The 12,087-nt window shown below is 32.4% G+C and overlaps 1 protein-coding gene across 1 annotated transcript; it reads left to right on the top strand.

The window, feature by feature from the left end:
• Positions 1-3,360: 3,360 nt before the first annotated feature.
• On the top strand, positions 3,361-5,852 carry LOC131063835 (clavaminate synthase-like protein At3g21360). Its single transcript, XM_057997790.2, has 3 exons — positions 3,361-3,963; positions 4,195-4,448; positions 4,906-5,852. The coding sequence occupies exons 1-3, from the start codon at positions 3,607-3,609 to the stop codon at positions 5,261-5,263; spliced, it is 969 nt and encodes a 322-aa protein (XP_057853773.1). The 5' UTR covers positions 3,361-3,606; the 3' UTR covers positions 5,264-5,852.
• Positions 5,853-12,087: the final 6,235 nt, after the last annotated feature.

Here is a 12,087-nt window from a genome sequence, read left to right as displayed (position 1 = left end):
AAATCCTAGATGCAAAACCTAACATGCATAAGGCTTTTAGGCATTATATGCTCCAAATACAAATCAATGCTTGGCTTTAGGTAATGCTATTGAGGGGGAGAGTGCATGTCAATGTCACCACCTAGTGGCTAAATCCAAAATGTAATTCCTTATGGCATAGGCAAGTCCTAATATAGGCATACCATAAGATCTTTAGGTATTAGTAAGTCCTTCTAGCATAGGCAAGTACTAATAGTCACACCATTAGATATTTAGGCACTAGTAAGTCCTTTAGGCATTTTTAATGTAAGTCCTTTTGGCATAGGCAAGTAATAGGCATACCATAAGACCATTAGGGACTAGTAAATCCTTTGGGAATTTTTAAGTCCTATGGGCATATTATAAATTATTTTCCTTGTAAATATTCTACTTGTAAAAGCATTGTAGTAAGACCTACGGGTAGTATGTAATGAGCCTATAGAAAGGCTAATTTGAGGAGACTACAACTTCAATATATTTTTTATAATACCTCATAGCATTATTTTTAAAACACAAGGATTATAAATTTTGACAATATAACTTTCATGTAGCTTGGGATGCATGATCTTCATGTTGGCATATATTTGTGTGCTTGTTTATTATTATCATAGAAGACCTACTTTATTGAGTTGTCACTTCATTTTTTTTTTATGGAAACTAACATGTGATGCTCCCTATTACATTAAGGGAGAGTGTTAGAACATAATCTTATTAGGGGTCATACCCTTATATATTGTTCTAATATATGGTTATAAAACCATATATTATATGGTTTATTAAGCATATCCTATTTGAAATAATTAAATCTAATAACTATTAGATTATTAATTATTTATGAATGGTGGTTATTAAAAAGCTGTGACTAGTGACATCATCCTTCCTCCTATATTTAAGGAGGTTCTCTCTCATTTGAGAGAGTGGTAAATTTGGAGATTTATAGTGAGTTATATCACTATACACAAGAGGTATTATTGGCCACGTGGAAGTATGTGGAGGAGTATCCCTAGGTTCAAGCCTATATTATTATTTAGACTATAAATTTGGTAAGTGTTTTAATAAAATGATGCTTTATGGGGTTCTCTACCCAAAAGGGTTCTCCCCATGTATATCTTGTGTAATATGTAAATTTATGGTTGTATGATTCTCATCTTTTTGTTTTATCTTGTTTTATAATGATAGGTATCCTAAGATCCTAATTTCTAACAAAGACTCAATACCATAAGTCTTTTCTTCCTAAGAGATGCTAGTTAGATAAATTTCAATAGAAATGGATCAATCATGGGGAAGTGTTTTTTTCTTTATATTTGATTCCCTTTAATTTTCAAGATTTTACTATTGCCCTCTAGCAAGCCATTATTGCTAGGATTGAGAAAAACAACTACTACTGGATTACTAAACCTCATTCTTCACCTAGTAAACACTAGATTAATTCTAAAAGTGTTGGATACCACTCGTGTTAAATATTATTCCCCTTGTTTGGAACCTTCAAATCCTATTATTTAAATATTGATAAATTATTACACATTTATGGATTCTTCATCTCCATTTGTCTATTTTGTGGATAGTTTGACACTCTCAAGCATCTTTAGTAGTTTTTTACCAAAGTTCATGAAGCTTGGAATTGGATTCATGATTTATTTAAGCTTTTCATGCCTACTCGTTTTTCATGGCATATGGTTCTGTTAGTGGACTCACCTTGTCTCCCTTTCAAGTATATACAAATTTTATATGCTTTCAGCATGAAAAGTTTCATTAGTATTTGGAAAAATAGAAATATAGTTCATTTTTACGATGTTCAATTAATATTTATTTCTATGTGTATACTAAAAACGTGATTTTCTCTAGTGTACTTATGTATATTTTAGTGTGAACTAGCAAAGTTACACTTGAAGTAATACATATGAAAGAACATTTGGATCATTGGGGTAATCCTTTATGCACTATTATCATTCCTTCATCCCTCCTCTTCTCCTTCTTGAGGGTGTTAATGAGGTTGTAACCAATATTTTAGAAGAGATTGAAATTCCCAATCTTGTGGTTCTCAACCCCTGGGAATTAGAGATAATGCTTATCATAGTTGGTCTCGGCCCTCACTGGTACTTTCCACCTCTTCTCATGTGTATGGTGCTCTTGGTTAACTAGACTCTAGCTAGTTTCCTCAACTAGATCTTATCATTTCTGTAGTTTCTACTCAACCTTCAAAAGGCACTCTTGAAAATCAGGGTGCTCTCACTAACTAGAGTTAATTGATGATAAACCTACCTTTAGAAAAAAAATGATGATAGAGATCCCTCTCTTACAAGTAATTTTAATAGAATAATTAGGAAAGGCCCCTCCTACTACTGTTACTTTACCTACTCAATTTTTGTAATCTTATGTTTAGAGTGGTCCCTTTGAACTGTTATTTTTAATACGAAGTTGGTCTTACATGATCCTTGCCAATATACTATTTTACTGGCCATCCTTTTTTAAATATTGTACTATTAGAAAAACAACTTACTTTATTTTAAAAGAAAGATGTTTGTTGCTACTTGTAATCTCGTGATCCTTGTTTTATATTTTCTAAATGGCATGGGAAAGAATCAAACTGATTGCAGAGCTCCTCCAATCAGGTAGTTTTAAGAAAAGAGAGTTGTTTCTCGTGATCCTTGTTCCATTTGTTTCAAATGGCATGGGAAAGAAAAACGCTGGTTGCAGAGCTCATCCAATTATTCAAAATGGCATGGGAAAGAATAACGCTGGTTGCAGAGCTCATCCAATTATTCAAAAGGGCATAAATTTCACGATGATCATAATCAAATTGAACATAACCTTGATCGACGTGTTAGGAGAAATTATTGTTCCTATGATGTAGTCGGTCACCTATACAGGGAACCAAAGTCTTTGTCTTCCATTATTTTTAATATCCCGTCCTTTTACTTTCATTCCACTGTTGAACACGTTCGATTAACCAGACTCTTAAACAAATTAAAATTCCATTTAAACCACAGATTGTGGAAGTTGTCTCGGCTGAAAAGGACCACACCCATATACCTGGTTATCCATTGGTGTTTGGTATCTGTAAGACAAACAGAAAGCCTAATTTCTATGGCATTATTTAATAACAACTCTTCTCCATACAATTAGTTTAAAGTCAATTTGACTCTGCATGTAAAATTCTTTATACAACATGTTTATTAATTATCTTTCTGATTTACTTGGTCAAACTGACTATGTTTCCCCACCACCCAATGTGAACAGGAACAGTTTGTTCCGTGTGAGGATCACACGTTGAAATGTCGTGCAATAGAAGGCGGGATTTTGTGATAAAAGTCCAGCAGCCCTAAGAATCGAAACAGGCATAACAGAAATGTTTTGATGGGTTCTTCAGACATAGAAGTAATCACTGATCAGAATTCAAACACGAATCGAAGAAAAATTCCACACAGGTAACCGACCACTCATTGTCATGAATTACTGTATATTCTTTGACCTGCCCAACTCAATGCATTCACCTGCTCTATAAAAGCCATCTCAGATGGGAAAAGATGTACTTGTGGCTTCTTCTTCTTCGCCTTGAATTGAATTGTGAGATTTTGATTAAGAAAGATGACGAATTTTTTGGAGGGTAGGGTTGGGGAGCAAAAGTTCCAAGATGGTCACTTGTTTCCCAAAGTTCTTGTTCCTGCTCATAATTCTCACAAAGAAGACTTTGCTGCAGCTTCCATGGCAGTAGAAGAGAACAGAGCATGGATAGAACAAGAACTGCATGAGTGTGGAGCTATTCTCTTCAGAGGTTTTGGTTTAAAGTCAGCAGAAGATTTCAATAGCTTTGTGGAAGCTCTTGGATGGGAAGAGCAGCCCTACAAAGGCCCTGCTCCAAGAAAGAATATCGTTGGTAGAGTTTGGTCTGCTAATGAAGCTCCTCTCCATCAACACATCTTCTTCCACCATGAGATGGCCCTGGTAATTCATCTCAAATTAATTTTTTATGTTTTTTTTTAAATCGCAAAAAAAAAAATAGTCTCTATATGCTATAGTATATCAGAAAAACTTTTTAACGTGACGACTTGTGACTTTGACACAATATAGCCTCTGATACCATATAAATTAGAAGAAAAATTAGATAAATTCTTTATATTTTCATTCTGTTTTCGTTAGAATGAACCCAAGTTTATGCTCTATGTTTGGTTGCAGACAAAAGAATTTCCCTCCAAGATCATCTTTTACTGCGAGGTTGCGCCACCAGAGGGCGGCGAAACGGCAATTGTGCAGAGCCACCGAGTGGCCGCCCACATGGAACACAACTTCCCGGAGGTTGTTCAGCAACTGGATACAAATGGAATATTTACTCACACTCTCTTGCCGAAGAACGACAATCTTGGGTATTTTCTTGGCAAGAGTTGGCAGTCCCATTTGCAGACGGATAATCCCAAAGAAGCTCAAAGAAAGTATGTTACTCTTACTTTTCATCTGAATTACTATCTATCTAATTAAAATCTTCTAATAATTAGAAATAACAATTAGGATGACAATTAGCATAATAGAAAGATTCTTTTGCATTCTGACATTTTTAATATTAAGTTTTTTCCGAATTCAGATGGTAGGTCATGAAGTGTGATTCAAAATATTGATGTAAAATAAATTTTACACAATTAAATTTAAAAATCAGCTAACTAGTCATTATAGATTGTAGACTGTAGAAATCTGATATCTTTAGTATTAAATCTTATAAGAATTTAGATAAGAGATCATGAAGTGTGATGAGAAATAAATCTTATACAGTCGAATTTAGAAAGATTATAAGAATGTGATCTAAAACGGTGCGAAACATTGTGGAAATCTGATGTCTTTTTAATATTGAGTCTTGCAAGAATTCAGAAGTAACTAATGGTTGTAAATCTACAGGGTGGAAGATGGAGGTGGGAAACTACAATGGATGGAAGATGGAAGCGCTAACATCATTGCAGGGCCAATTCCTGCTACCAGAAGTTTCCAAGGCTATGGAGATCGAAAAGTGTGGTTTAACTATATTCCTGCTGCTACTTATGGAAAGAATGAGGCAAGCTTGAACAGACTGATATGTGGAGATGGAAGTGACATTCCAGAGAGAGTAATGGAGGAGAGTGGGAGAATAATGGACGAGGAAAGCGTAGACGTCAAGTGGGAAGCAGGCGATGTGCTGCTAATTGACAACTTGGCCGTGATGCATGCAAGAAGGCCATCCAAGGGTCCTCGACGTGTTCTAGTAGCTATCTGCAAATAGAATTCAAAACAACCAAAACTCTCTGCAATTATTTCGTGTACACAAACTACCTGTATGGATCTATAAAAGTAGAGGGCACGTACAATGATAGGCAGAATCCCAACTTTTTTTTTTAGGAGTTGTTTTAGGTAGATGTACATAGTTGACTTAGGATACATGGATCAGAAATTTGTCTCTTGTTCTTTTTAAGATTGGCCCAATTATTGGTTCTTGATTCCTGATTCATTGGCTTCTCAGAGTAGTTGAATTGTGAAGAATCTGTGTTACGTATGCAAGAACAAATTTAGGTAGTGATAGTGAAGTCTCTGGGCGAAAACAAAGCCCGGTTGGACTCTGAAATCTATTTACCTGCAGATTAAAGCAGTATTGTTTATGAAAGTTCTATAAAATGTATACTTTAATCAGAATACAAATCCATATCCTCCATGTTTGGTATTTGGGTTGTTCTACATTTCACTGTGAAAAGTTATCTTTTCATAAAAGTGGGTTGAGATCTGAGATCTTCTCTTTTAGGCAAGGGTCCCACTGCAATTTGTTTCTGACGTTGTGTAGCAAAATAAGTAGATCTGAAGATCAATGTAAATTAGGTTTGGAGGAATATACTGAGTTTGGTTGATGAATCAATCGAGTGATTGAAAGCTTAAAATCGTTTTGTTAATGGTGGGTAGTCGATGTGAGAGCTCTAACTGTGTGAAATGCTTGGTAGTTAGATTTTGGACTCTAGAATGAGAAATCTGTTGTGGATTCTCTCGTAGATTTCTTTCTGTTCTTTGTTTTGAAATATTTGTTTACGATGCACAATTCACTGTCTAGTAGTTGTAGACTTTTGAAATTTGTGTACAGCTACGTACGGCATTTGATTTTGTATAATTTGGTTTTAAAGAATACTTTTAGGGGTCTATTATGTTATGATTGAAGTATTGAATCGGTATGAAATATGGTTATCATATATAGAATCCGTGTTCACATATGTAAGAGAAGGTTTGGGATTGTACTTTTGGGGGTCTATTATGTTATGATTGAAGTATTGAATTGGTATGAAATATGGTTATCATATATAGAATCCGTGTTCACATATGTAAGAGAAGGTTTGGGATTGTACTTTAGGGGGTCTATTATGTTATGATTGAAGTATTGAATTGGTATGAAATATGGTTATCATATATAGAATCCGTGTTCACATATGTAAGAGAAGGTTTAGGATTGATGTTTTAGTAATGATTTCATGTTTAAATTATTGTTACTTTCATGTTTGAATAATAATTATATGGTATCAAAAAGTGAAATATATTTAAATATATATATGGATTTGTTTTGAGAAGTTTTGTCATTTAAAAATATATATTTGATCTTAAGTTTGTATGCGAATTTTATGGTTCTTAGAAGAGGTAGGTTCAAGAAGATTGATTAAGTGATGAATCTATCATGGGTGTGGCAAAAGCGCAATCTCTTCTTTATAGAAAATGATGACTCCTCATAAGGTAGGATATGGATTTGAATTGCTTTCTCTTCATGTCTTGAACTTTTGGGTTTCTAATTGTGCCCCAAACTCTTTACATTCATTAAATGAATCTTATAAATCATAAAAGATTGATGCAAGGGGTCTCTTTGGTCATAGTAGCTCATGCAACCATTGCTTACTTGTTTGGGGTAGTGGGAGCTTTGTTCTTCTTGTGTACTAAACCGGTAGGTTAATACAATGTTTTAATACCCTTTATATCATCAAAGAGCTAATGGTGATCAACGAATGGTCAACAAGAGTGTTCAGAACATGTGTAGTCTCTTTGTTCATATATTATACTAGTGGGTTAGTGTAACAAATATTAATTTATCCTAGAGAGGGTGGAGGTTTGTATTAGCTTGCTATATTCCAATTTTATTGTATACTTTTCATGATTTACATTCATTTAGAATGTACACATGTGGAATAAGAAAAAACATCTAGAAAATAAATTAGGGGACCATTATCATTGTGCTCTAAGCCCATGGTATTGTAAAACTACTTAAATAGATACTTATTGATGCATTTGTATATTCTCACACATACATTAGGATAGCATAGAACTTCAAAGTACATTATTGCATAATTATAAGCTATCAAGGTTAATGCAATAAGGAAAAGTTGTTATGCTAGTTTTTTCCCTTAAAAGATTTTCACAAGTGAAATCTTATGTATTGAGTGTTTGTTATTTTACTATTATATTTTAACTTCAATATTTTATTAATGCAACTTATTATATGAGTTTATTGGATTATTTTTTTCTTAAGAAAAGCAATAGACATGACATTGTTTAAAGCATACTTTTAAGAAATGACCTCTTAAAAGTTTTATAGAAGCCCTAGTGAATTCACAACGAAGCATAATATTAAATTTTGAGCAACTGTAGAATTTTTTTTTCTTTATACCTGTTTATTTTATAGTTTAGTGACTTAAATTTTCAATTAATATAATATTAGTATTTTTATCCAATGTCCAATTATTCTATTAGTATATAACCTATAATAAATATATTTAATTAAGACAATTTTAGAAGATAAAAATAACCCATGATATAAACTAAGGAGAATATAAACCATTTTTATATATGAAAACATGGTGCATTTATATGAAAGAAATAAAATTTCCAACTTGAAACTATTTTTATTGGAATTTTTTTAAATCAATTTAGGTAAATTGGTAAAAACCCTAATAATAACCAAATCTAGGGAAATTGTCTAACTAGCCATTGAAAAAATTATTGGTGTTACTAGTCAATACTTGATATCATGAATGAAAACATTTTCTTTCAATGTGGTTGTGGAATGGATTGTGTGTTTGGGTATCTTGCTTATGACATGGTTGAGCATGATACTTGGTGTACGAAAGGTTACTCTTATAACTTCTAAAATATATTAGAATTGTTGCTAGAGTTTTCTTGTAAATGTAGGTTTTTGTAGGATAAATAATTGTGTTATAGATTTCCTTTGATGTATGTAAATTTTTTCTTATATTTATTTAGTTGTAAAACTAATTTAACTATTGATAAATGATTTAGCTGATAATGATATTAATTTGCAAGTTGAACATCTGATGAATTGGAAGTAATTTAAGGTTTAATATGGAAGGTGGTTTTTATTTTTCATCTCCTTCATATTTATTTTAAAGGGTGAAATATTTGGACCAATGAAAAAGATTTTGAAAAAATATATTGTTGATAATAAGTGTGTGAAATCCTACCACATCTTACAAAGATTTTTAGCATGCCTAACATTTCAAACTAAATTTTTTTTTATTTTTTTTGGCTAATTAAGTATTCTAGAGTAAATACAAAAAAGTGATGTGCCAAATAGTGGCCAAAAAATATTGTGGTATGAAAATTATAAATAACATGATTCCATCATTAAAAAAAATTAACAGACAAGCACATTATGATTTAGTAGTGTCAACCTTGCGACTGATTAATACCAAGACTAAATATGCTAATGTTGTGACATAGTTACATTATGTATGTCATAAAGAAAGCTAATTGTGACTTCTTTTATTTATGTTTGCCCTTAAAGTGTGTGAGAGGTATCACAAATGCATTTCTAAGCGAATTGAATTAATTTATTATAGATGAAAAATTCCTTAACAACATGTAGGAGGTAATTTCAATTATTTTTTAACAATTTTAGGTTAAGTGAAAAACATGAATTTTATTGGTGTTGATTTGTTAATTTTTATTTTTAGAAAATTCAAAATCCCCCTCTAAGACCTCTTATAGATAATTAAAATCTTAATAAAAATACAAGTAACATATTCCCCATCAAACTCCTCCTTCAATTCATATGTATGGTCTGGGTTCAAACAAACGTCAATAGTTACAAAAGGTCGAGTTCATTCGAACCCAGCCGTTATATGAATGTGCACATCATAATTTTGCCTAGGGGGTTCGAGCAAACAGTTTGCTCGAACCAGTGTTCGTTTGAACTCGCTTGTTAGAGGTCTCTCCCCAAATTTTTCAGAGTTCTGATAAATTTTGCCTTCAGACCTTTGGTTAAAGGCACAAATGAAATAATCTTGATAACCCAAAAATATAAGATAGTAATACTCGAAGCAAGCTTTCCAACGAGTATAATTTTATTACATTGTGAATTTATTATGTTCTTATTTTTTTAATTTTATGGAATATTGGTTTTTCATTAAACATGAACTTCTTTGTTCAACGCATTGGGACAAATAGGAAACTAATTCAAAAAAATTCTGAAAAATATCTATGCCTCGGGTATTGATGTCTTCTTTCTAACAAAAAAAAAAGGATTTCGATATATATAGAACAAGTTATGTGTTCAAACTTAAACCTATGTCTGAATTATGACTAGTCAGACTTCAAAACTTAATAAAATAAAAAATATACAACATATCACTATGAAACCAACTGCAGACCCTACATATTGATGTTACAAACCAAAATTTGAAAGAATTGAGTTTTTATCATTTGTAAAAAAAGATGTGTTTCGGGAGGCACATCACTCTTAAAAAATGTAGTTTGCTGTAAAAAACTACTTTTCGAGGGAGATGGAAAATTTTGAAAAAATCCTTCAAAAAATATATATAGAATCTACAGACAAAATCCTACAAATCACTAATTTACATCATCTTCAAATTCTTAATAGTTTAAAAGTTATAGTTCTCAGAAGTTGAAGATTATTTTAAAAATGTTCATCTCAGTGTCAAAAGTGGCAAAAAAGAGGGAACCATTATTGTGAGTTCACCCGTATCCTTCAACAACCTAACAAAATGGTTTAGGATAAATTGAAAATTAAAAAAAGTAACTTTAAATATTAATAGAAGCTCTAAAATATCCTAATATTGGGAGAATTGATCACAAAACCCTTGTAATTCATTTGGAATCTTTGTATCTCAAATTGATTATATGGAGAGAAAGGGAGAGCCCAAGTGAAAGAAAGAAATAGAGGGAGAGATACCTAAGAGAGGAAGAGGAAGACTCTTGGGGAAAGAGAGTGAGAGATCCTAGAGAGAGAGAGAGAGCCCAAGTGAGAGGAAGGGATGGAATTTAAAGAGTAACAGACCAAAGATAGAGAGGTGAAGAGAAGGAGAGAGTGAGAAAGAGAGAGAGGGAGGAAGGTGGGGGTTGAGGGAGAGACTAGAGGGAGAGAAATTCCAAGTGCAAGAGAGGTAGAGACCTGAGAGAGAGAGAGAGAGAGAGAGAGAGAGAGAGAGAGAGAGAGAGAGAGAGAGAGAGAGAGATGAATGCAAGGAAGAGACCAGAGAGAGAATGTTGATATGAGCATGTTGATTACAAAAATTTTATAGCCTAAAATTTATATGAATACTCTAAAAACCAGAATCTGCATTATAACTACTAGAGATTTGAAACCACTCTCAAACATCCTACCAATATATACATAAAATATAACTTAAGACTTAGCTTGGTCATCCAACCCAAAGGTTTGGACACCCTTCTCAAGCCTAAGATGTGTTTTCTAGCAAACATTGAAAATTTTCTAACTTTTTTGTTCGTGCTCTTCGTCAGGTTTGCACATGTTTCAATGCAAACAAAAAAAAAACACCATAATAATCAAGCTCTCTTATCTATCCATCCATATAATTATTTTCAAATTTTGATGACATTTGTTAAGGTCTTCATCTCTAATTTATTTTGTTAGTGTGTCTGTTTTTTGTCAAAAACCAACATGTTGTATTTTAGGCATAGATTTTTACTCGTTTATTGAATTTTGAAACAAATAACATTTTTAGAAACTAGACTCCATTCTACACAATTTTAAAAAAAAAATTGGTTTTTGATTAGTTTTCACAATTTTTGGGGGGGATCACGCTCAAATTTTTGTTTTTCAAGATGTGTCCACTTTGGAAATTTGTTAAAAATCAAATATTTATCAAAAAAATAGCTGAAAAATCTGGCATAAACTTCAATGTGTTAGCTACTTTTTCACTAGAGCGATTTGGGTATGTGCAAGATCATGGGGGGCCAAAAAGTGGCAATGGAAAAAAAAATGCGTTTTCAACCTTCCCAAACACGCCAAAATCCTCTTTGACTTTTTGTTTGGGTCAGGCGAAATTTGAATTTGGTTTGGTAATACCAAACCAAATCAGATATCCAATTTGTGATGTCACTATTGTGATGTCACCATTGTGATGTCACTATTGTGATATCATACTTTTCAAATCGGATATCCGATTTTCTCAACAAAAAAAATATAGTTTAGTAAAATGGGCATAACTTTTGCGTTTCTTATCAAAATTTTGATTTTTTTACAGGCGTTGGAAAGGTAATTCATAGACCTATCAAATGGATGAGGTATTTGGATGATATTATAGACAAAAATTTAATTATAATCATTTTAAGTTAGTCCTTCAATTTTAAAACTTTAAATACTCACAAATTTTGCATACAAAGTCTCATTTTTTTTTCCTATCACCTCCTTTATCTATCACTTGTCTATCTATACTTATATAATATATTTTATATATCTCTTTCTTCTCTACTTATGTCACTTGTTTTCTCATTCCATGTAGATAAATAAATTCCCAAGTTACTTGCATCTCTGCATATATCTCCATCTTTCTATTCATATCTCTCCCTCTCCCACTCCATCATTATCACTCCTTATTTCTATATTTCTCTCTAATTATCTCTCTTCTCTCTATTTATCTCCCTCCTTTACCTTATCCTACCTATACTTATATATTACTTGTCTCTATCACCTCCTTTCTCTCCCTATCTTGTCCCCTCTCTCTCTATATCCCTATAGATCTATCTTCATGTATATTTATATCTCATTATCTCTATATCTCACTTATTCACTCCATCTCTCCCTCC

Source organism: Cryptomeria japonica, chromosome 10 (assembly GCF_030272615.1).
Source record: "Cryptomeria japonica chromosome 10, Sugi_1.0, whole genome shotgun sequence".
In the NCBI taxonomy this organism is placed as follows: Eukaryota; Viridiplantae; Streptophyta; class Pinopsida; order Cupressales; family Cupressaceae; genus Cryptomeria; species Cryptomeria japonica.
Note: the sequence above shows the minus strand (reverse complement) of the source record. Positions and strands in the feature narration are given on the sequence as shown.